The 26,492-nt window shown below is 39.1% G+C and overlaps 1 protein-coding gene across 2 annotated transcripts in view; it reads right to left on the minus strand.

Moving 5' to 3' along the window:
- Window positions 1–26,492, minus strand: part of DPP10 (dipeptidyl peptidase like 10) — a 513,191-nt gene that overhangs the window by 61,439 nt on the left and 425,260 nt on the right. For both annotated transcript variants that reach the window (XM_028744423.2, XM_077935419.1), the window contains 2 exons: window positions 6,220–6,272; window positions 6,056–6,137 (listed from right to left, as the gene is read on the minus strand). In XM_028744423.2, coding sequence (XP_028600256.1) covers window positions 6,056–6,137; window positions 6,220–6,272 — 135 coding nt within the window. The remainder of the gene's footprint in view (window positions 1–6,055; window positions 6,138–6,219; window positions 6,273–26,492) is intronic.

The following is a 26,492-nucleotide window of genomic DNA, read 5'->3' on the forward strand; positions in this document are numbered from 1 at the left end:
TTCACTCAGATGTACCTTAAAATGTGGCTCTTCAGTCATACCTTTGAAAGTTAATAATGCCCAGCTGGAATGACAGTGTTCTTTTACAGTTTCTGTGATGAATTGTTAGGTGCATTTTATTCTGCTCCTAATTATTAGGGAGTGTACATTTTAAGACTGATATTCTTTTCAGCGGTCACAAAATCTCTGGATGTTGGGTGGGGTATAAATGATACAAATAATAATAAAATAAATGAATAAATAAAAATATCCTGAAGGACTTTTTAACTTCTGAAACATGTCATCAAATCCTAGTGATCTAAAAGGTTAACCTTAAAAAGGAGTGTGATCATCAAATCTTCCCCTTGCTTCAGAAATAGAGATAGCAGAAAACTTGTCCATGTCTTGTAAGTTTTGTGTTCAAAACCTACATGTAACATCGACAGTGACACAACTATCAAATAACAATGTGCAATCATAATAAATACCAGCAATTATTTCACCCATTCACCAGAGGTACTTCTTCTTCTAAGCAATGTGAATGATACAATTTCAGCTTGTCACAGTGGGAGTCCTTAATTAAAACAAAAGCATAAAATATATGGGAGTGGGAGAGGTGTATTCAGATAGGTTCATTAAAGGTACTTTGTTTCTTTCTCGGAATCTCATTAGTCTATCACAGCTCATTGGGCAAAACCCCTAAATGTGGCTAGGATAAGTGTGGCATATAGAATCTTAAGAAAACGGAAAAGGGCTCTGTATTATCTCTGCTCTGCTTGAGTTGCAGCAATGCCATTATCTATCTGACAGTTGTGCTTTAGCATTATAATTTTTACAACTGCACATTACCTAGAGGACTATTACATCTCAATTGGTGTTTCATTGGTTACGCATATCCAGGACATGGAATGACACATATTCATCAGAACACAGCTAGAAATGTCTCCCCCCACCCTCAACATACAGACATACTTTTGAATAAGCTGAGTTGTGGCAAGAACTAACATAAAGCAAGTCCCAGGTGGTCTCAGAATTGCTTGTGCAAGTAAATATAATCCAAATCTTTGGAATTGGATATGAGACAGGCAACTGTTGTTATAGCCAAAACATAGTCATCATTACAAAGGAGACAATGTATGGCATGCAGTTTGAAGCAAATAAATAAGTAAAAAATACTGTTTATGGGGGGATGTTCTGAGTTTAGTCAGGCAGATGCAGCTTTTTGCATTTAATTGTGGTTTGAACATACATCTGCTGCTCAGGGGGAAAAAACCCACCTAGCTTGGAATTCAGTGACCCACCCTGCCAAATTTAGGAAGTATTTAATGACACAGTTTGAAAGAATTGAGGCAGTGAAGGGGCAAGAATAAATGCAGAAATGAAATCAGGTCTCTAAAGAATGCAACAAAGTCCATGTTCAAAGCTGATTTCCCTGTGCAATGGCAGCTATACAGATTTAGCCTCCCAAAGTAGGAATTGCTGGAATTGCAGAATTTCTGCTGCTACAACAAGGTATTGCTCTTTACAGGATTTGCTTGCTTTGTGTTATTTTCTTGTGAAAGTCAATGCTTATATTAAAATGTGAAGCTCTGGTAATTATGTAAGTAAATGATGAATTCACACCAAACTGGCGTTGATGTATCTGAAAGGAACAGTTGCAGACTCCTTAAGGGTTCTTATTAGATGAGCCTTCGTCATCTAACCATGCATTTTTCTCACAAATAATCCCTCAGATGCCCCAATAAGTCACATATAAAGACAAGTGCACACAAATGCAATTAGGCGGCATGGCTGGAAACTCTTTACCCACATCCATTAAAAAAAAATTCCTGGGGTTGATTCCTAATTACAACTCAGTTATAAACACATGGTTTTCATAATATATTCAATAAGCATTTTATCTTTCTGTCACTGCTATTACTATTTGTCTCATTAGGACAAGAATGAAAAATAAGTATTCAGGAAACCTTTTGATAGTTCTATTCATGATTTAATGCTGTTTCATCTAGCAGCTTAGCAAAAGGCTTTGAAAAAAAGCAACCACAAATAAAAATAGCACCTTTAAAATATTTATTTATAAAGAGGCTTCATTATCATTAATTAATTTCCCACTTGGCTCATGAACTTTGTCATATTTCCCCCTCTTTGCATTGCAAATAAATTTTAAAAATCCCAACAGAGTATTCTAAAAATTCCAAGGGTACTAAATACTAATTATGGTGATATAAACATGTAACTCAGTATCTCCCCCCCAAAAAACAACAACACACACCAGATGTGTTGCATTGTGTGATGACTATATTTTGAAAGTTGGAATATGTTATATAACTAATAGGATTTAAGCTTCTACAATAAAATGATTTATCCAGCGTGCTATTCCACCATGATTCCTAAGGATGCAAGCAAATGCAAGAATCAGGGACGCTAAACCTTTATACACAGGTTGTTTGGAGAATTTCCAAAGATTTAAAAAGTGAACAGAAGTAGACCTGGTTTTCAGCTAACATTAAGTCAAATCATGGCTAAACATAGGCGCATGAGAATGTGGTTACTAACAGGAAAATTCATGGCTGTTTTGCTCCTCCTTCTGAACTGCTCCTGTACTACTGGACCTAAGCCATCATTTGGTTTAGCATTACATTAAAACTCAGGCTTGTGGTTTGTCTCTGTGAGAGACAAATATTCATATCTGCTTCTGGGTGTTTCTTCTAATCCAATTTTCCAAACTGGAATGGAGCAATTGCATTGGGATTTTTTTTTAAAAAAGTGAACCCTTTCATCCAGTGTTGTTTTCCCAATTTAAATTACCACCGCTGCCTGAAAAGCTGGTATTTGTATCTATTCAACTATATATGTCTTATATTTATGCTATTCCTTTATTATCCTTTGTTTGACTGTAATATAAGCATGTGTTGATCTGATTTAATAGAAAAGTGAACTTTAAAAAAATAAACAAGGGCAGAATTAATTCTTTTCACAAAATCAGAGTTTAGAAAATAAATATGCAACACCAATGAAAAGCCTAAATGTTTAAGAGACCACGAATGTTCTTGGAAGAAGCCAGAACTCGCACCAGAAGATATATATTCTTTCTTTTTAGGATAAAGGAGGATTGGAAGGATGGGAAAGATCCCATTCCTGAGACAATATACAGAAGGCAAATAGCATATAGCTGTCTTGCTATTGTCTTCCCTGTAACTCAGCAACTGCCTCACTGCTGTGGAGTAAAGACGGGAAGAAGCTAACTGTTTCCTTGAAAACTTGTTTTGGGGACAACTGAGCTATTAGTGTTCCCTAAAAAGTGACAATACTTTCCGCAACACATCTTCTAAGTTGTCCCCACTCCCCGTTGCTAGAAAACAAAACCAAAAGAGCAGGTAACATGGGGAAATCATAGCTTAATGTGGCATTACCATTTGCCAAGTGGTAACTTACCACCATATACATATAAAAGCTGATTGTCTGGATTGCAAGACCAGGCGCAGTGAGCCCGGGTTCACTGGGGACAGGCGGTATGAGAGTAGGAAAAGAGGTTGAGTCCTAGCCCAATTGCTGGTTGATCGCTCCTTTAGGGTTGATTCTGGGTTAAAGGATCCTCCCATGTTCAGATCAAATGAAGGCAGACCTGCTACACCACCACTTGTGACATTTTAAAGCCTGTTAACCCCTGTCTGGGCCTTTGGACAAATGTTTTTACTTGGACCCCTTTACCAAAGTAGCCTTAACATCTGGTTTCAGTTTTGGCTCAGGATTCAGTTACCAGAACTAATTTTGGAGTGCACAGAGGGAGGAGGAAGCTCCGTTGCGCAAATGGATATCCTCCTGTGGCACTTCCGCTGATGGGACTGGTTAGGTGAATCCTGCTTAACTAGTTTAGATACACATTTTGCTAAAGTTTTATATTCACCCAAACCATTTTTAAAATGGGTCATCCTGCACTGTTACAGTATCACAAGCTGATATTTTACACCAACACAACTGTGCACCTCTTAGACAATTGCATAAGGTTATGATTCCAAGTCTACGTTTAGCCAAAATGCATGACATTAGCCTTCTTTTCCCCCAGGAATCTTAATTCCTAGCCATCTTGTTTATCTGTTCAAATATTTCCCTACCCTTCCATACATAACAATTAGACAAAATCATTCTTTGCTTCCAGTGCTTTTACACACACGCACACACACACACACACACACAGTCTTTTTCAAATGTTTCAGGGATGTGCAATTTGATGAAGCAACTGTCACAAGGGGTGTTCTTGGTTATGTTCCACTATATTGTTAGCTGCCTGTGTTATGTAGCCAAGTGTGAAGAAATAAGCCCACTCTTCCTGGAAACATCTTGCAGCATATATAGGGAAACTTTTATGTCTTCTGTACTTTTACCTGCCTTTCTGTCAAGAGTGCATGCTACAGTTAGCTGCTCTCCTCATATTTCAGACATATTTAATTTTGTCGTTATGCTCTGATGTATTGATAAATTAGCATAGTTAATTATTTAAACATTACCAATCATGTTCCAGATGGATGCAATTACTTCTCCCTTCAGCACTGTTTCCTGCCCCTATTTGTTTAATGTGATACATCGTAACCAGAGGCAGTTTTCACCATTCGTGCAGTCTTGATTAACGATACATGAAGCAGTATATCCTTACCAAGTGCTTGGCTGTATAGACTATTTCTGTCTCTTATCAGAAGCTGCATGTGTGTGCCCAACTCCAAGATCACAACCCAAGGCAACAATAAAACATGCTCATTTTTGAATATGTGGGTGTTTGCACCAACTCCTAGGGGCCCAGGTCCCTTCGGCCCACCTCAATAAAATATTTGACCTACCCCCCTCCATTGATGGGCATTCCTTTCTTTTCAACATTTGAACTTCATTTCACAACAAGCCCTGTAAAAGAACTTGTAAAAGCGCTGTTGGGTGGCAAGAAAGCTGGGATTGGGCAAAAACCTCTGACATGGCCCTCGCTATTGGAGCTAGAAGGGGTATGTGTGCAAGGGGGTGGGAGCGAGGAGAGAAATCCCAGCACCTCAACTTCCAAACAAGAAGAGGAAACTGGTTTGCATTCTCTGGCTACTTCTGCAAAGTATGTGTGTGTGTGTTGCACAAGCTGTCTGCCACACATATTTCCAACAGCAGGAGAAGCTCCCATTGACAGTCCCAGATATCTCAGATACCCCAGAGCTATGCAGTCATCTTTGCTTAGCTCTGGCCAAACATATGAAGAATTCTGTTTAATTGCCACACTTTGAATAATAGTTGTGGACCTCTGAGCTATTGTGTGTGTATGGGAGCTCTGCACCTGGAAGGAATTCCCTATTCGTTTCAATGGAACATCCCAAATAAATGACTCTGTTGAAATAAGCAGGCAATCAAAAAATGTGGTGGAGTTCCATCTCCTCCAATGGAACTCTGGACTGAGATAAAAGTATTCAGAAGAGTCACAAGACTTCAAATGCACTGAACCAATAAATGATTTCACTGAGTCTTTAAAGGTTTCTTGTATTTATACTTCTTTGGAATTATACTCCCTTTTCCTCCCTGGGAGCACTCAAGAGATGTCACGTAGACAGTAAATGTGGAATCCCTAGACTTGTCTCTCGGAGCTACTGAGCTCAGGATAAGGACAGGAGCTTGTCCACTTCAACAATAAAAACTAATAAGCCCAAAGGGATGGTCACTGGATGTGTGAGGTGTGAAGGATACGTGGCTTGCTGTTTACTTGGCAAAGTGGGCAGAGGTGCCATTCAGCCAACTATATCACAAGTTCATGGGGATGCTGGTAGACAGGTATATATATCACAACCTACTGCAGGTTAATTAATGAATAAAGTTGTATCTCTTATTTAATCTGAAACCTAATGTTTTATCTCCTTATTCTCAAATGTTTGTGCAGTCTACTCAAGTAGATCCTTATTTGAAAGGAAACCTCAAGTGGATTAGAACATATAAAAGGACTAAATGCTTAGAAATGCATAATAATAACCATCATTTCTTTATATTTTATCCCCCCACTTAACAGCCCCTTTAAAGTACAATCGCAGATAAATATGAAAATTATTTGTCTTACCAGTTGCTGGCCTTGTACACCCCATGCTGCATACTGTAAAACTGAATCCTCTACCTCCGGAGGGTTTAACTCCCAAACTTCCCTTGAAAAAAGGTAAACATTTTACTTGAACACATTTGCACCATTACATGGCACAGAACAGCATCTATATAACACCATCTTACCTCGTACGTATGTTATATATCACATATGAAGCCGTATACGAGTAATGAAAAACCTGTAAAACAAGGAGAAAAAGTAGACATGAGCACCGTCATGGGATACATTTGGAAAATTTGGGGAGAATAAAACTTTTATTCATGATGTTAGATATCCCATTGTCTAAATTGACATGGCAGGCTTGCATAAGTGGGCTTGGTCTGTGCTAAGATGTGCTATCTTTAGCTATTAGTACTCTTTGTTCCAGTTCAGAAGTACATGTTTGTCACTTAATGAATATAACACCATTCAGTGACATGCATCTTTGAATATGCACCACAGATCAAATGCTAAAGATTGAACTTTCAAACATTATCATGAGCACAATACTTCCCAGTGGAATCATACATTCAGCTGTGTGAGTTATGAAGCATTAAATAATCAGGGAAAGAGAAGTCAAGAGAGGTACTTGCATGTGTGTGAATACGGTCAGGATAAAGTGTCACTGGAGACCACATGATTTTTGTGCTGAATTGTAGCCTAGATTTTTTTTCTTGTTTGTGCAGTTCAAACAAATAAACACAAACACCCTTGGGATCTTAACATCCATAATTCTACCTTTTAAAACATTTTTTAGTTCTAAAACCACTATGAATCATGCCTGCAAAACTGCAGTAAAGATAAATAACTGCCCTTGGAAACCTGCTGCTTGTACTTTTGATTCAGAATAATTATTTTATCCAAACATATTTGGCTAGGGGGGAAAACCCATTTGTTACACTGAATTCTTACTAATTATTATAAGGTTTTCCAAAGCTTAATCTAAATTTCAGCTGAAGTAGGGAACTACAACCACAAATTAATAAGGACAATACTCCATCAAAACTATTTCTGTAGACCAACAAACTAAAAATAATTCCTATATGAGATGTTTTCAAACCTACAGGCACATTATAAATTAAGTACTTCAAATATTTTTCCCCAGAATGTTGATATGTAAGCAGTATTTAATAAAGCACAGAACTGTATTAGCATTCAATTAAAATAGAGGCTAATATATGCAATACATGGACAGCTCAGAACAACTACAAAAAAGAAGACACTCAAATTTCTGGAATGAAACTCTAGATACAATTTCCCACCTTACCTGGAAATTCCCAAATTGCACCCAAGCACAGTGAGGGTGGGAAACACTGCTGCTTGACTTCAAACAAGCATGGCTGCACAGCCACTGCAGCAATGAGAAACAGCTGGGTTGGAATGTGGACAAGCCCAACTTCAGGTGGGTAATTGGCTTCAGTTTGGCTTCCCAGGGGAGGGGAGACAGGCCTGGGAGTGGATTAGCTTTTCTCTGGTTGGCTCATGGTCTAGTAAAATAGGCCCAGCCCAGTATGATAAAGACTTCCCCAGTCTCCTTCCCTAGTTACAGAGGTTGTGCTTTGTTTTTGTTTATCTGGTTCATTTTGCTGTTTTGCTTGTTCCTCAAGATACACTGTGCTATGGTATTAGTCAGACACTGGTTACTTTTACCTGTGGGCTTTTTGCATTCCTGACAACAACAGTGCTATATGATATTGATATATATTTTTCTTTCACAATTTCCCTTAGCAGTAGAGGCATTGGCCAAGATCTATTGTTGAGTAAAGCAAGGGATCAGCTCCCCGCTCCCCAGTGGAAGATCTTAAAGGCAGTGTTTCTCAAACTTGGGTCTCTAGCTGTTTTTGGACTACAGGTCCCATAATCCCTCACCACTGGTCCTGCTAGCTAGGGATGGTAGGAGTTGTAGTCCCCAAACAGCTGGAGACCCAAGTTTGGGAAACACTGCCTTAAGGGATAGTGGGATGTTGCCTTGTGCTGGATTGCAGCACTCCCAAGCTGCCTGGGACTAGACTATGCTGATGGGGGCCTATATACTTCAGCCCATGAGCTAGGGGCCCTGGACACTGGACAGCAAGGGGGCTGCACAATGAATGGATCTTGCACTCTACCATGGTTGTTGTAACCAAAATAAAAGTTGCGGCATTGTTCAACCCATCAAAGCCTCTGTCATTTACTGCTCTGACACCCTATTCTGGACACGCAAACATCAACACAGGAGCTCAAGGTGGCATAGATGCTTCTCTCCCCACACCTCCATTTTATTCTCACAAACAATCCTGGTTGGCTGAGAAACACTGACTGGTCCAAGGTCACCCAGTGGGCTTCATGCCTCAGTAGGAATTTGAACCCAGGTCCAACACTCTAACTGGCAGTCCAACAACTAAAGTAAGTAATTTTTTTTTATACCCCGCCCTCCCCAGCCAAGACTGGGCTCAGGGCGGCTAACATCAAATGTCAAATACATTAAAATACAAACAATTGATTAAAATACAGCTTAAAAATCAGAATCAAGATAAAATTAAATGACTGCCCATGAAATTACAACCATAGGGGTCGGGAACCTCAAGTATGCATCAGTGCCAGCTATCCATGTATGCAATTATGCTAACGAATTAGAGTTCCAATGACATTCTGTAGCAGGCTTTCAAGTCATCTTCTTTAAAGTGGTGTGATACCAACATAAAGCCACTGAATTTGAAATTAATTAGGAAAGTTTGAGTAAATGTTCATTATAAGAACCCCAGTCTGCGTGGAAACTGGTCGTCCTCACATTGTGAGGAGAGCACAGTGTCGAATGAGACAACATGTTGGTGGGGCAATCATTTGGGTCAATGGAATGCAAAATAGCATTCCCATGGGAGGAAGTTAAAGGTTCGATGACAAAGACCAAGTGTACTCACTTGATCATGCCCACATGGTTGCGGCTTTCAAATGAACTCTCAAGTCATATGGAAAAACATCATGGAAAAACAACTCCAGCTATCATAGAAAAGCAGCCATACTTGCAAGGATGGCTGCAGGTATGATTTAACAGGTAATTAGTACAGTATCATCAGTAATATAAATATTAAAGTCAAAGGAAGATTACATGCATATTTTAATATGGTGATCTTTCTAGGTTTAAATATGGAAATAAGAAACTTACTGTATTTACAATAACATACATTTGCATGTTTATATTTAGTATTTCTAAAAGGCTGCTATTATGTTGCCAACAACTTATATTTTAAAAAGTATTAGTTGTCAAATGTGTTTTAGAATAAATTATATTTTATATACATGCAGTAAGGTATTCTATATTCCATTTAATTAATCCGCATTTATGTTTAGTGAAAAATCTTTTAAATATTTATGAGGCTTTTGCTGAAAGTACCACTTATAAACTAAAAAAATGCAGATTTTATAGATATCCTAGAATTACACTTCAGCCCTCAGTGTGAACAGTTGTTTATTTCAAAGCATTACTACAATAATTAAACAAAGTCAAGCTGCCTCCTTTTCATGGTGTCATACTGAATATAGGGTTGCAGTACCCTATGCATTGCAGGGGGTTGGACTAGATGAACATTGGGGTCCCTTCCAGATCTACAATTCTAAGATTCTATGATTCTGTACTTCACTGATGCACACAAAGAAGGCATCAAACCTTTCTGTTGTAGTTGCAAATCACTAAATACAAAGAGTGTTTATCTAATTAGAGGTTCAGTAGTAAGTGTAAAATGGACAGACAGATGTGTTATAGAAGTAAGAAGCTATTAGCTGCTGATGCAAAAAGGAATAAAAGAATTATAACACTTCCCTGCAGTTTTATTTAATATATATATAGTGTTGATATTTTTTATTTTCAGTCAGTTAAACAGAGATTACCAAATCTGTATCTTAAGGCAGTTCAACATTTGCAGTAGACACCCACTCTCGATTTCTCAACCCTTTGATTTCACTCGATTACAAGCACCTTTAATCTTTAGCCAGGCAACTCAAGTGCCCTGATCACATCCTCTATATCTGTTGCTTAGCCTCTGATCCAATTTCCCTGTTATTTGATCTCCATTGACTTGTGACATGCAGCTGCCGCTTGCTTATTCCATTCCGGTAGCAGACCCATCCGTGTTGTCCAGTCACTTAGCAGTACCAAGGGTGAAGACAACCATAACAGTCTACAGATACAATCCTGTAAATGCCACTGGACACAATGGGGCAAATTACATTTCCCTAATACCATACTAAAAGGAATTAGCGATCCCTCAACAGACAACCTTAGAATAAAAGAATATACAAATTTATTATAGAAAAAGAGAATGATTGATTGATTGGCAGGCAAGTCCTTAAATAAAAGTTTTGCTATTATGCTCAGCAACCCTAAGAATAATTTCAAGGTTCTTGGAAGAAATAAACAGATCCTAATGCCAAGTGGAGGGAGACAGATATCAGGTGGTGTCATGTACAGGGGTGTTGGACATATTTCAGCCTGAGGGCAGTATTTCTTTCTGGGCAGCAATCCAGGAACCACATGCCAGTGGCCAGAGGAAAAATGGGTGGAATGATTGATGTACCGTAAAGCGTGTTCTCCAATAAATGAGAGCACGTGTTGCGGTGCGTGCCACTGGGCCAAGCCTCTGGTTGCCTGGCAGGTTAATAGTTTTGCCTGGCATTGCGATTGGATAACCAGGTTGCTGGGGCAAATTGTATGTTGCAAATTGGGTGGGTGGGACCATAGTCTTTAAATATCGGTGCACTCTGGTTTCTCTTTCTCTTTGCAGAGAAGCCCTCTTTTCCGGTTGACTGCCCGCCCTCTTTTCCGGTTGACCTTGCTTTGCCTGTCATGGAGTCGTCTGCCTTGGCGCAGGGGCCTAGTAGGAATTTTGCCATTTGGTGATTGGCTGTGCCATTTGGTTTTTGCCTACTACTCAGCAATTCGTCACAACTTGTAAGGTTGCGGTTAGGCATTGGTTATAATATGCTGGTGGTGGAGGGGTCAGGATAGGCCGTTCCTGACCCTCCCATTGCGCTGAAGGGAATTCCGTTAAAGGAATCCTGGGGCTTGCCATGATTTCGTCCAATCCCTGTCATGGGACCAGGGCCGCCCAATCCCTGTCATGGGAATCCTTGTCATAGGACCGGGCCGGCAAGCTTTCGGGGAGCTGCTGGGGTGAGCGGCGTGGGTCCGACGCTTAGCTCAAATGACCCCCAAGTTTGACTTTCCCTCCTACTGGCTACCGATCGGACCTCGGGATGTCAGTTCTGTCCCAGGCGGGGGGACAGATAGTCATAACCAATGTCTAAACAACCACTCACTGATTTTGTATTTTAATAAAGTTGTGGCCAAAATAGTGCCCAAAAAACCAAAACTAAATTACGTGTTATATGTGAAGTTATTTGAGGGGTGGCCTGGGGACCTACACACACAAATGTTATCTTTGTACAGCAAGCTGCTTTCTACACAAGGTCAACATACCCCTCTCTATCCTCCACCCAGGCAAGGAAGGGGCATCATCGGAGTTCGAGGTCACATTCCAGCCAGGCAAAAACACTAAAATAAGGGAGCAAAGCAGGACCAGTGAGGGGTGTGGCCTGGGCAGAGTGCTGTGGGCTACAGCTTGGAGGGCTGCATCTGACCTCTGGGTCCGAGGTTCCCCACCCCTGGCATATGGGAATAAAACAGTGATAATCTACATCTTAGGGAAACACAATAAAGTTTAAATTAACTATAGTTTATATAGTTATGTAAATGCATGGCCATTTTTGTTTTTACTATTCTAGGAAGAGAGGGTGGGGGGAATGGAATAATCCAGTACAAAAAGGATGAAGGATAGGGAAGAGGGTTGAGTTAGGTGGGCAGAGCTGAAATTGTAAATTAGCCACAAACTCTTCTGGCGTACCTGAAACAGCTCCCAAACTCAGCAATTTACATTTTCATAAACACCCTGACCCCAGAGGATCCCAAACCAGCACTCCAGTTTTATAAAACTCAGCACAGGTCCAAAACATTCCTGTTTCAGCAAATGTCATTGATGGAGCTGCAGGAGATGCCAAGGTACCAATTAATCCTGACTAGATGGAATTGCAAATTCTGCCTCTGATCTGAAATCATTATGCAGAATACAGAATCAAACATAAACACGTGATCACAAAGGAAGCATTATCATCCCCCCATGATTCAGGTTTCCACTATCAATTTTTCCACATAACTGTGATAAAAGAATTGCACCTGAAAATCTACATATATAAGTGCTGTTGGGATATGATGCTGTTCCATTTTTATACTGATACAAAGAAGAGTAACTTCTTAATGATATATTAAATGATGTATGAATGATATATTTTGAGTCTAACATGAAAGATACAATGAAACCCTTTGGTGTTGGCTTAGAAAACTAAACTCCTACACCAAGGACAAAATACCTACCCACATCTCAAGATTTTATTGGCCCATTCCATTCCTACAACAAAGCAATATTCTATACTTACTCAGCTTTAACTTATAGATATCTGACACTGCTAAGATTGCAGTATAAAGAAAATAGAATCAGTACTTAATTTGCCCAGAAAATTTTCAAGCAGCAATAAAAATGACTTATTTTTTTCCTTGTTCTGTCTAAGGGAGAACTGTAGCTTTCCTGTTACTAAAACATCTGATGCAGTTAATAAATTGAAATTAGTAGCAGCATGTCAGTTGCCTATGGCAATGTAGAATTGATAGTAAAAAGAAAATCTCCACTCCAGTTCACAGTGCATCTACTAAATAAATTAGTAAGGCCATCAAAAAAGTTTAAATTCATTTTATGTTGAAGCACCATTATCAATATAAGATGCAGTCCTTGGCTTGGTAGACTCATTGGGGCAAATAGTCCCATGAATCTCCAAATGTTGGGTTCTAGAGAGAGAACCAACGACACACAAGCACTCCTTTGGTGAACCTGAGCATTCTCATATGGATATTGGTTTCCAATGCCATGACTCTTCAATGCTGAAATCATATTGTATCCTCATCAGCACAATTTAACCTCTGGTTTGCTGTAAAACTGAATTACTGTGTCACGAAATGATGCATGTTTAAAAAGTGTGTAACCAACATGAAAAGTTTGGAAAACTCTGGAAATTAAGAGAACACTGTAAACAACTAAAAACCTTAGCAGTATTTGAGTAATGCTTATAATGTATGAAACACCATGGAAAAACGGATTACTATTCTTTTAACAAATTAGAGAAAATATGATAAGCAGTTGGAAAAAAAGATTGATAATGGTAACCATGGAAGGGAAGTCAAAGGATTCCGGGAATCCTAAATGAAGAGATGAATGATTTGTTTGAATTTAAATTTGTTATGTAAAATATATTTTTAAAAAGGGCAAAAAAGAAAAGTTTGGAAAGCTCTGGGCTAGAGTGTTCAACTAAATCCAGGGAAACTGAGCTTCAAACATCACTCAGAGCAAATATCCCTAAGCTCATGGAGTGATCTTGAGGAAGTCAATGTCTCTCAGTCTGAGCTACCTCACAAGATTGTTGTGATGATAAAATGGATAATGGAAAATCGTGTATGTCCTTATGACCTTACATAGCATATTGGATACAACACTGCTTGCTTTATATTTAATTTCAATTCCTGAATCCAGATAATTGGTCAGCTGCCTGGTTTGGAAGTGGTTGTACTCTCCCTGAAGTACTGTTTGTTTTGAGAACTATTTCATTTACTAATAAGCAGCATTCAGAATTGCAATACAAAGATCACACAAATAATCCTCTTAGAAACTGTTAGAAGTTGCAACATAAGAATGAAATTAGAAGATCAAATTATTAAGGGACCAGTTCACTATCAGCCAGTAATATATTCATCTCATTGAGTAAAACAAGATGGCATCAGTATGAATTACTAGCAGATCAGTTGGAGTGTGGCACTTCTGATATTGTTTGCTATTCAAGAATTCCTTCTTATGAATAGCACCCAGCCAATAGTTACCCAGCCTAGCAAAAAGAATCAATATGCTTTGAATTAGAAAATCAGGGATAAGAACACTGAAACAGACAACACTGCAAGAAACAGACTATTTTGCTTTTCTCTGCCATTTTGTCTACTGATTCAATTTGATGGCCTAAAAAGTGCAAACTAGCAATTTTTTTACCTTCACTTCCAGGAATTTATAAAGTTATGTAGGTTCCTACAGAAGCATTATTGGGTGTCTTAAAGCACCGCACCAGTTAAGAAAAGAAAAGAAAAGAAAAGAAAAGAAAAGAAGAGAGGTGATTCCAAACAGATACAATGAAGTTAAATGACAAGGTCATAACCTCCTAAAGCATCACATTTATTTTATTCAATCAACATCAATTACTTGTCATGATTGATGGCAACTATTGCATATCATTGGACGGAATTTATGGATAGTATTAACACTTTTGGCTGTGAAATATTGCTACCATAACAACGATATGCTGCCAAGCCAAAATGAATATAAGAGAGGGAGATTTCTAGACATCTAATTCATCTAACAAGAAAAAAGGCTGTCAACCAAGACTAAACAAAAAAAGCACATCTAGAAAATCTGCTTAGGCTTATGCTGCACTACTTATCATTTTTCACTAAGATTAATTATCTCATGAAAAAAGTCATCTTCTTTGGAGTGTTAATTAATTCACAATCAATTAAACTCAATGCAGCTAACCAAAAGTTCAAATGTGATACACACTGCAGATGAATACTATTTTAGAGAAACCCAACTATGCTTGCTACTATTTCTACCAGCATTTGAGATCCCTAGTCCTGTATTTGAATGCATATTTCAATCATTTCTCTTTTAGTACCTAACCATTTGAGATGAGTGAATTACTCAAAAAATGTTTCCCATTACCACATTTGAAAGCGTCATATATCACTGTCAATGGAAATTCTTTTACTACATTATCTTGTTAAAAAAATGCCTCTTTTGGAGTCTCTGCAAGAAAAATAAAACCAAACCATAAAATATGGAAATAATTTTAATGTCAAGTGATATAATAAGCACCGCCCATGACAACATTCACAGGTGTTGTTCACAAATTACTTTCTAGCAGAGATGGAGGAGATTTTGTTCAGTCTGCATTTTTCAGTGAAACAACCTGATAATGATGATGATAAATATTGAGACCATATTTAAGAAGTTCAACTTTTGTTAATCATTCAGTGTAGCACTAATTAAAGTGATTGTAATGAGAAAAGGTTCTAATTCTAGACCATCACTTCCCTTTCCTCCCTACCACAAAATGTGACGAAGTACAAATTGCAGGGAGAGGAAGAAATCCCCATAGAGTGAAAATAAGGAACAAAAGCAGCAGCAAAGCAACAAGCATTCCCTCTAGAAATTCAATAGATAAAGAAAACAGAGTTGTTTGATTGCAGCAAGAAAATGGAGATACTGTACAAGTGCAAGTAGTGAGCAAGCATGAGGATGCCAGAGTCACATATGCTAGGAAGGGAAAAGTATAGTAGGGAAGGGGGAAAGTCGAGTGAGAACTTGCATGAGAAGGGGCAGAACTTCAAGGGATGAGTTACAGGGTAGGAGGCAGCAGAAGGAGCTATGTGGATGTGATAACCGAAGCACACACATCACAGGAAAAAGCTGCAGTATCCCAAGAAAGAAGGCTGCCTGCAGCACATGGAGCATCATCCTGTATCTATAGAGAATAAAGTCAGAAAGCCAGTAGCAGCCATCCAGTCCATTTGCACCCACCAACCTCCCCGTTGCCTCCCTTCCCCTTTCAAGTAAGCTGTAGTGATAGAATCACCCAGAGCCCACTATGCCATCCACTACTGCATGAAGTGGGACCAGAAAAGAGCTTGCTCTATTCCTCTTCCTTTGACAGTCTTCAAATATCTTACACCTGGCAATGAAACATAGTACAGATTATGAGCACAATCATTTCCCATTCCCAACAGGAGTGGCAGGACCACATAGAAAGTGGGGTAGCAGGACCATTGGGCTTGATACCATCACATGACAGCACTGTGACCAGCTCAGGAGCTAATGGGTTTCAAATTGGCTCTGCCCATCCCTCTACCAGACTTTTAATTGCCCCACTTCAGGGCCATCTGCTATCACTGGTGGGCATTCTGCCAACAGAACTCCTGTCCACCCACCCATTTGACAGCTGGAAGGGGGAGTGTTGCACCAGCAGCCTGCAGAGGGCCCGCTTAGGCAGGAGAACTGGGCGGAAGGACACTCCACCCCAAGCCTGGTTTAATGAGGAGGAAGGTTGGATTGTTCACTAACAGAGGAGTTTGAATAACAATGGTATTTTGAGAGGAACTCCTCCACACTATTTTAACATACTTTAACAACCCCAATTGCCTAATGTAAGGAAAAGCTGTTTTAATGATTGCCTAACCTGCATTGCATAATGACAAGTATGAAAACGTCGGCATTAAACCATATGGTTGGTTGTAAAATCAGAAGACGGATGTATCATTTATGTTAATCTGGAATAAGTGGAAATATGATTTTGCTAATTACCAACATGCCAGCTCAAAGGAGGATCAACATCAGGCATATTGCTCATATATTTAGAATAAATTGTAATAGTGCTGGTATCATTAACCAGGACTCTGGTTTATCCATTATGAAGATTATTTTCATGACAGTTTACATAATAGCGGAGAGATTAAATTATAAATTTCAAAATATTATTAAGATCATATTTATTGACTAATTCCTGGTAATAAGCTCTAAAATGACCCTTCTAGAGATGGACCAGGGTTAATTTCCAATATCTTACTCTCTTTGTGGTTCCAGATTAATTTAAATATAATTACTCCAGCTTCTTGGGAAATACTAAGGAGCTTCCAGACCAGAGCTTCTTGTCTCACAACCAATAATATGGATTAAATTAAATGTTTCTATACTAAAATTAAATAATAATATTAAAATGATATGGATTGTTTTAGTTGTTAAAATACATGCCTTCTGCAACTACATTTGGGATACCATGCACAGTTCTGCTCACCTCACCTGAAAAAAGGATTTTGTGGAGTTGGAAAATGTTCAGAAAAGGGCAACCAAATTGCTGAAGTGGATGGAGCAACTTCCTTACAAGAAAAGGTTCCAGCATTTGAGACTTTTTAGTTTAGAGAAAAGGTGAGTAAGAAGGGACATGATAGGAGTTTAGAAAATTATACATGGTATGAAGAAAGTGGATAGGGAAAAGTTTTGACCCCTTTCCATAACCCTAGAATCCTTTAACATTCAATGAAGCTGAATGCTGGAAAATTCAGGACTGACCAAAAAACAACAACCACCACAACCTCCTTATGCATGGAACTTGCTCCCACAAGAGGCGGTGGTGGCCACCACCTTGGATGGCTTTAAAAGAGGATAAAATTATCAAAGGCTACACTCTTTCTCCCTGGATGGAGGCAGCATACTTCTAAATACCAGTTGCTGGTAAATGGAGGAGAGGAGGATGCTCTTGTGCTCAGGTCCTGCTTGTATGTTTCACACAAACCTCTGGTTGGCTACTGTAAGAACATGATGCTGCACTAGATGAGCCATTGGCCTAATCCAGCAAGCTCTTCTTACGTTTTTAGGTGTTCTTAACATGCATCTGTTAACAGTTCTTGCTGAAACTAAGCACTGAAGTTCAGTGTTCTACTTATTAGCCCTGAAAGCAATTGACCACATAAATGTAGCTGAATAATATATCAACAGTCAAGAAAGGCTTACTTGTTGTATTCTGCATTTCATTAGTAAAACAGGAGAAGAAATATGTAGAGAAGATGCTAGGATGGTCTATAAGACGTGTGTATTTTGGTACACCCATGTTTCAAGCCTGAGTCATTTCAATTTAAGACATGATTATTGACCCTTGGGTCATTTTATTGCTCTTATTGTTTTGTGTATCAACATTAGTCACTTTTAGAACTGTATTTTGTTGCTATTTGCTATTTACACATTTAATGACAGTGTTATAATTCTTCATAATGCAATACAAAGTCATGATAGCAGAGTTACTCATTTCAAGCATTGCTAATGCCTTTGCTGTGGGATTACTTCATTATGATCTCAAACACATTATAACATACTGCCCTACCAACAAAGCACAATACTTCACTAGAGACAAAATCCTATGCTCTGTTTTCCAAAAGTAAAATTTGTATTATAGAATGGCAAGTGATAGTTATTCTCCATATATTAGGCTCACTAGGGCTGTTTGTTCTCCTTCAGATTACTTTAGACACTTGTGCCTTGCCAAAGTTAGAGCGGAAGGAGTTTTCTAGGAATCTGTACCTCTTTGATTCCAGCTGGACTCAAACTGATTGAGGCTGTTCTCCTTTCCTACATGTAACTTTAAAAGCTTGTGCCATGCCAGAGGTGAGAGCCTATTGGTACCAGTCCAAGGGCAAGAACGAAAAGTCTGTTTGTCTGGGGCCCATGCCCTGGCAAGGAAAGAGAGGGAGCCCAGTACACTCCTCCAAAGGCACTGTAGAAAGACGTTATCTTAAATACCCGACTTGGAGAAAGGATATTGAAAAAGAAGTCAGTGCTAAGCTATGACAGATCTTGCTGCCTGGGAGTAAGCAGGTCACTGAGTGAAGAAGACTGAAGCCCCATCCCAGAGAGAGTTTGCCAAGTGGCAGAGGGCTGGCGCTCAGCAGCCATTTCTGATATTTTTGAATCAGAGCTTACCATAATCCAAAGATGTTATTTTAGGCAGCCTTAATTGTTATCTGAGCCAAAAGAACTAAGAACTCTGCATGACCACATAGCCATGCCAAATCTCCCAATAAGCATGCTGGAGTGTAGGGACCCATTTAATGAAAAAGGACTTACTGGAATATAAGCTGGAATGGTATCTAAGGGCAGTCAAAAAGTATTTCATATTCATTTCAGAATGAACAAAGAACTTTGCAGCTGATGGGAAGTTTCTCGGTATGAGTCAATTTGAAGTAAGGAAATGTCTGTTATAGTTAATGTCTATGCGTAGCTATATCCAGTGAATGACACACAATGGGGGTGTGTCCTACACAAAATAAACATGTTTAAAGGAAGGTATTGAGCTTGGCAGTTTTATAACCCCTTTTAACTGAAAGCATATTTTTTTAAAAAAATCAATAGACATTTTAGACATTTTAGAGATAGTACAACTTATAGCCAACAAATCAAACATCCTCCTTTGTCTAATATAGCATATTTTCTCTACCTTTGGTGCACATAGTTTAAAACATTTCTTATACTGGCAGATCTGATTTAAAAGGACTTGGCTCTGCATTGCATTTCAAAGTGTTCAGTCCTTTTTCGAAAATCTTCAAAAACATTTTCGGTTTATCTACAGCACAGAAATGGAGCTAACTGTTATTCTCTTGGGATTCCCCTATTCAACAGTTCCTTTTTCAACAGATCTCTTTTGTACATTCAGGTATGCAGTGTTTAGAAATGCAGAAATAAAAGTGTACAGCAGCTCCCCCTCCACCCCGGGTTTTGGGAATAGTCTTTTATACTAGCAAACAGAATAAAACTAGCCATCATTAAGTGGAAATCATGGCCTTCCTATATCTGAAAGAAAGGGGCTAGCTCACCAGGACAGAATTACTTATATTTTTACAAAGAAATTGGGAGGAAGGGAGCCACTGAATCACATTCAAATGCCATGCCTGCAGCAACTTTGTTCAGCAGTGTAACCTCTGTTGAAGTCTTTAATTTTGCTTCCTCTTTTTCGTTGTGCAGGACATCCCACAAAAGGGTTTGTGATAATTTGATTCTTTTCCACCCACCCAAGAAGAAATTTGGACATCAAGAAGCTGCGATAGTTCCTGTTAAATAAAGAATTAACTGTATAGATTTCAGTTACCCAATCTGAGGATGTGGACAAGGTTCTGGGAGAGATGCAGCCTGCCACTTGTGAGCTTCACCCTTACCTTTCTTGGTTCATAACACTGAGCACATAACATTCTGAAGGCTGAATGTATCCTGCTGGTGTGCCTGCCTGCTCCTCCCCATTACCATCCCAGTACACGGCAGTGGAGGCTTTGTCCATGGTGTTGCACCTCCCCCAGTGGCTACTCCTGCTGGAATCAGGTATGTTGAACCAGCCCTGCCAAGCTTAAATAATCCCAAAGTAGCAATACAGTGGTACCTCGGGTTAAGTACTTAATTCGTTCTGGAGGTCTGTTCTTAACCTGAAACTGTTCTTAACCTGAAGCACAACTTTAGCTAATGGGGCCTCCTGCTGCTGCCGCGCCACCAGAGCACGATTACTGTTCTCATCCTGAAGCAAAGTTCTTAACCTGAACCACTATTTCTGGGTTAGCGGAGTCTGTAACCTGAAGCGTATGTAACCTCAAGCGTATGTAACCTGAGGTACCACTGTAATGAAATAAGATGGGTAACAGTAGTTGAAAAGGTCAGCTCTGTGTAAGCTTTGTGGAGACTTAGAACTTGCAAGGTGGCCTCACAGAGTAGCACCACTTCCAAACAGGAACATGCACAAAGAGGCCAGTTATGCTATTTTGTATATGCCCCCCAAAAAGCATCTTAAAAAGTAGAGACATCACCTTGCCAACAAAGGTCCGTATAGTAAAAGCTATGGTTTTCCCAGTAGTGATGTATGGAAGTGAGAGCTGGACCATAAAGAAGGCTGATCGCCGAAGAATTGATGCTTTTGAATTATGGTGCTGGAGGAGACTCTTGAGAGTCCCATGGACTGCAAGAAGATCAAACCTATCCATTCTTAAGGAAATCAGCCCTGAGTGCTCACTGGAAGGACAGATCATGAAGCTGAGACTCCAATACTTTGGCCACCTCATGAGAAGAGAAGACTCCCTGGAAAAGACCCTGATGTTGGGAAAGATGGAGGGCGCAAGGAGAAGGGGACAACAGAGGACGAGATGGTTGGATAGTGTTCTCGAAGCTACCAGCATGAGTTTGACCAAACTGCGGGAGACAGTGGAAGACAGGAGTGCCTGGCGTGCTCTGGTCCATGGGGTCACGAAGAGTCGGACACGACTAAACGACTAAACAACAACAACAACAACATATGCCCAAAGTGAGCAACATAAGGTATTTCAGATTCTGTGTGTTATTCCGGAGTTTTCATGTGCTAGAATGAATAATTTATACCAGAGGCATAAATATTTATACTAGTGTATGTGGCCCTCCAGATGTTGCTAGCCAATGTTCAAGGGTAAACACCAACAATATGGAGGTGGGGCAGGTTTTCCATATCTGGCTCAAAGACTCTCTATGAAAACTCTGGTGGAATGAAGACACTTGATTTATCTCAGTTCCGCTCTAGTGCACCAATTCTGCATAGTATGCACTCAAAATGTCAAAACTACTGTACCTCAGAGGCTACTCCAGTCATTTGTCTAGGGACCAAGAGTATCTAACTCCATAATGAAAACGGCACCATCTCACAGCAAGGTCTTCATATTTATGGAGCATATACACTCAGTCATAGCATGAGATATCAATATGTATGTTTGCATATTACATACAAAATCCAAGAAAGTAACTGTTACTTTTGAGTGTAACTCTTTACAATTCTGGTATGGCTATCAGCATCCAGAATAATTTCTTTGGAGTTGCATCTGGTCCATGGACACCAGTTGGCCATCGCTGACCTACACCTTATACAGTTTGTATGATGCAAGATGTTTAGAGACTGGAACCTCTTATATTTTTTGAAACATCTGTGAAGGCACCAACTCTTTTCATTTCCTTTATTTATTGCCTTGTCAAGCCAGAGACAAAGGTGATTTAAACTCTCAGAGCATGAGTTTCTAGAGAATAGAACAACTGTCTATGTTTTGTTGTGCCTTCATGTTAGCTGGTCCTGAATACATTATATCAAATGTGTAGGTCATAGGTATTTCAGCACAAATTGATAGTGCAGATGGTGCAGCCTATATTAATACGGGGCTCAAGGGAATTAACTTTATTTTGCTCATGTTCCTTTGTCTTTCAACATTTGATAATTTTGTTGATGTATTTATAGAATCTGAATCTCCCATCTGTCAACAGGCTGGTTTCTTGTTTCCATCAAGTGAGATTGGTTCCAAGCACATTATTGCAGCTATTTTATGAAGCCGCGTTCCATTGTCACAGGATGTTTATCAATACATACAAAACCCACTGGTGGCCACTTCACTTATCACTTTGCAATGCAGTATCCAGGAATGTTTTAAACTACCTATATTTATTAAATAACCAATAACAATTTCATAATGTTTAATGCCAAGAGGAATTCCAAGGTTACTCTGCCAACTGAGTTGATAAGCACTCAAGAATAAAGCAAATCTATTTCGTTGATTACCCTTGAAAAAATAATTTGCAATCATCTATCTGGGGGGAAAATCAGTGCGTGTAAAAACCAGTCTCAACATTCTAAGTAGTTCACTAAATTTGTATGGAAAATCCTTAGTAATATTAACTGTAAGTTTTTAACGGATGGGCTGAATAAACCCATTGCTTATAGCTACATAATGAAGTTATTCTGCTGGGTGCAGAATATAACTTAAATAGATATTGCTTTGCATTTATTTTTTGTTGATTGACCCACAATCCTTTGCGGGGTGAGACAGTGAGTTTCATTTATATGAAGTTCAGGTAGTAGGGCCTGGTTAATAGAAATAATTTAATAATTTTGTTTCTCATTTGCTTTGATGAAATAGTATGAGATACATTTATTGAATTTGCTATTAGCAGTTTCAGCCTTCCCAGTAACAGTTCAGTACAATGGCAAACAACAGTGAAATAAGCAATGAAGCTTTGTGTGTGTGACACATTTTATTCAACCACTTAAATAATCAAATGTGTAGGAGAGCTGTCATTAACGTTCTATAGCCCAAGCTCTGAACTCACCTATAACGCTCTGAACTCACATATAACGTTCTATTGCACAAGCTCTGAACTCACCAGATCCCATCATCATTCTTGTTAGAATTATCATAAACTATACCGTATTAACTAAATTATACTAACTTCTTTAGTACTTCCTATGCCAACATGGTAGCAGACTTTCAACAAACGTGGTCATTCAGTGCACTTTTCATTCAATATTTCTGTCTGTAAGTACTTTCAACACAACTAATAATATATAATCCATTTGATCCTTGGATTCTGCAATGTTGCCAATAGAATCAGAACCAGAATGAACATCAGGATGTTTTTATTGATATTTTCAATATTTATTTCATCTGCCAAAATGTGGGAATGAAACATTTTGGCTCTGTCAACCTCATTCTGTGCAAACAGGTTTAGCAAGGAGGACTGTAAAACAATGTAATGTTGCTGACAGATTTAGATTTTAGGAGCAAAGACTGAGTTCAGCCTAAATCTCAAGTCTAATAAAAACACTAGATAAAGGATCTACAGAGGAAGAACTAGGAGAATATAAACAATCTCATCTAGGATATCAGTGGGCAGTTTACATTGAGAACTAGGTCAAATTAGCTAGATAGGTAGACTTCCCGTAGCATGTTTTCCTCCATGTTGAAAAAGTGTTATAATAATAAACTCAAACTCAATTTAAACATGACAAAGGGTCTGTATGGTGAAGTGAGTTTGAGTTTGTTGAGCACAGAAAAAAAGACTTTCTTGTGAAGTGAGTATCTCATAGGAAATACTCTGAGCCCTTTTCATCTCATGTACCATGACCAAGCAAGGAGTGGATCTGTTCATTTGTGCAATGACATGACAGATGGACCCTAGAAAATGAACCTAAAGGCCTGAACTGTACAACTTGTGTGAGAATGCCAGGAGGGCCAGGCTAGAACTGAACATCTTCCATTCTGTATGCAGTTGCCCTGTGCATTGCTATATAAGAACTACACTTTGGAGTAACTTCATGGCAGTGAAGTATTCTCTGACTCTAGGCTAGCCTGACCCACCTAGGCTAGGGAGAAGGGGGGCTATAAAAGGTTTCCTGGTAGGGATTTTGTTTGAGAAACAAGATCTTCCTAGCTTTGATTGATTTGGACCTCATAGAATCATGGAATTGCAGAGTCATGGGAGTTGGAAGGGACCTCAAGGGTCATCTTGTCCAACCCTCTGTAATGCAGAAATCAGAGCTAAAGCATCCATGACAGATGGCCATCCAGCCTCTGCTTAAAGAATCTGCAATCTATTGAGGGAGTACTGACTTACATCTGACAACTCCTTATAGCTCAACCTTGGGGGCCAGGGCAGAGAGATCTTATACCTTATTTTACATATTGTAAAAAACTGAAAGTATTAGGACTGAGGTGTGTGTTTGCATTATACAGGGATATTTTAAGACAAAGAAAGCACCCCTTTCCCTTTGCAACTCTCCTTTCCTTTTCCATCCTGCTATATAGTATACAATGTTGGTAGCCACATCAAATCTGAGCCCTCTATTCCTAAGTAGCTCAATAAGCAAAGAACTGGAAATATGTGATTTCCCCATTCCTTTTATGACCCCTCTCTCCAAATAAAGAAAGACAGGCTCCTGTTACAGGGTATGTAGAGCTCTGAGCAAATGCAGTGCTTTGGGGGATTGGGACACATTACAAAAAATCATGAAGGTTGCACGGATTTGACAGTCAATTCACATCCATTATTTCAATATGAATAATTAAATGATTAAACCAAAGTAATTATATATGTAATGAGGAGATGCATGTTATCAGCCCCTTACAAAATTCAATTTATTTGGTGGGAGTTGTAAAATTGGTAAAGTACTATTACCTTAATTCACAGTTGTTTTCTTGTCCTAGTCTTAATAAAAATAAATTACTCATCAAATCAAATGAAACTTCTCATGCTTTTCAGTAAGTTCAGGCTAATTCATTATACATTATTAAAAACACTATTTGATGGTATCATGTAGAACTATGTGCAATTAAATTTCCTACAAAACTGGTTCACAGTTTGTTCTTAAATATGCTGCTGTAAGAATGGAGGTCATACATTATTTAAAATAGATACTTTGTACCTGTATTTCAGAAATTGCTTCAACTGAATCATAACCAATACTATTATGTAAACAGATGAGAGATTATCCAACTCTAGGGTTGAATTAGCATCATGATGGAATTAATATGACGATGATGATTGAAATTATTTCCTGCCCTTCATCAGCACATCCCAGGACAGTTAACCGCTATCTAAAATTCAGCATTAAAAGCAGTTAAAACAAATCACAGTCACAAATATAAGGTGGACCACAAAAACACATACCTCAGGGTGTCTAAGGCTTGCGGGAAGAGGCATGCATTCAGCATATGACAAAAGCTATATAATGAAGGTGCCAGATGCATGTCTGTAGTGAGGGAATTCCTAGGAACTACTACAGAGAATGCTCTCTCTCAGGCAACTCTCTTCCCAAAAAAACTTTTGAGGGACATGGAATTACCAAGCCCCACCCCCTTTGCTGATCTTAACACCCAAGATGGTCTGTATGGAAGGAGACAATTTTGCAGATATTTGGGGCTAAGTCATTTAGGACTTTCAACACTAACATGACCATCTTTAATTGGGCCTGGAAAAGACCTGGCAACCAATGCAGCTGTTTTAAAACAAGTATCATATGAGTTCTAAAGGAAACCCCATCCAGTCATTTGGCTGATGCATTTTGAACCAGCTGAAGCTTCCAAGTCGTCTTTGCGAGCAACCCCACAATCAAGCGCATTGCAATAATCCAAATTGGAAGTTACCAGAATGTGAAGTATCATGGCCAAGTCATCTGTCCAAAAAGTTGGTGGAACAACTGGAGTCAGAAATAGGCATTCCTAAGAATGCTCCAACTACCGCACAATTGCACTCATTTCACACGCTAGCAAGGTTATGCTTAAAATTCTACAAGGAAGGCTTAAGCAGTATGTGGATCGAGAACTCCCAGAAGTGCAAGCTGGATTTAGAAGAGGCAGAGGAACCAGAGACCAAATTGCAAACATGCGCTGGATTATGGAGAAAGCTAGAGAGTTCCAGAAAGACATCTACTTCTGCTTCATTGACTATGCAAAAGCCTTTGACTGTGTCGACCACAGCAAACTATGGCAAGTTCTTAAAGAAATGGGAGTGCCTGATCACCTCATCTGTCTCCTGAGAAATCTCTATGTGGGACAAGAAGCTACAGTTAGAACTGGATATGGAACAACTGATTGGTTCAAAATTGGGAAAGGAGTACGACAAGGCTGTATTTTGTCTCCCTGCTTATTTAATTTATATGCAGAATACATCATGCGAAAGGCTGGGCTGGATGAATCCCAAGCTGGAATTAAGATTGCCGGAAGAAATATCAACAACCTCAGATATGCAGATGACACAACCTTGATGGCAGAAAGTGAGGAGGAATTAAAGAACCTTTTAATGAGGGTGAAAGAGGAGAGCGCAAAATATGGTCTGAAGCTCAACATCAAAAAAACGAAGATCATGGCCACTGGTCCCATCACCTCCTGGCAAATAGAAGGGGAAGAAATGGAGGCAGTGAGAGATTT

The sequence above is a fragment of the Podarcis muralis genome, chromosome 1 (assembly GCF_964188315.1).
Source record: "Podarcis muralis chromosome 1, rPodMur119.hap1.1, whole genome shotgun sequence".
Lineage (NCBI taxonomy): Eukaryota > Metazoa > Chordata > Lepidosauria > Squamata > Lacertidae > Podarcis > Podarcis muralis.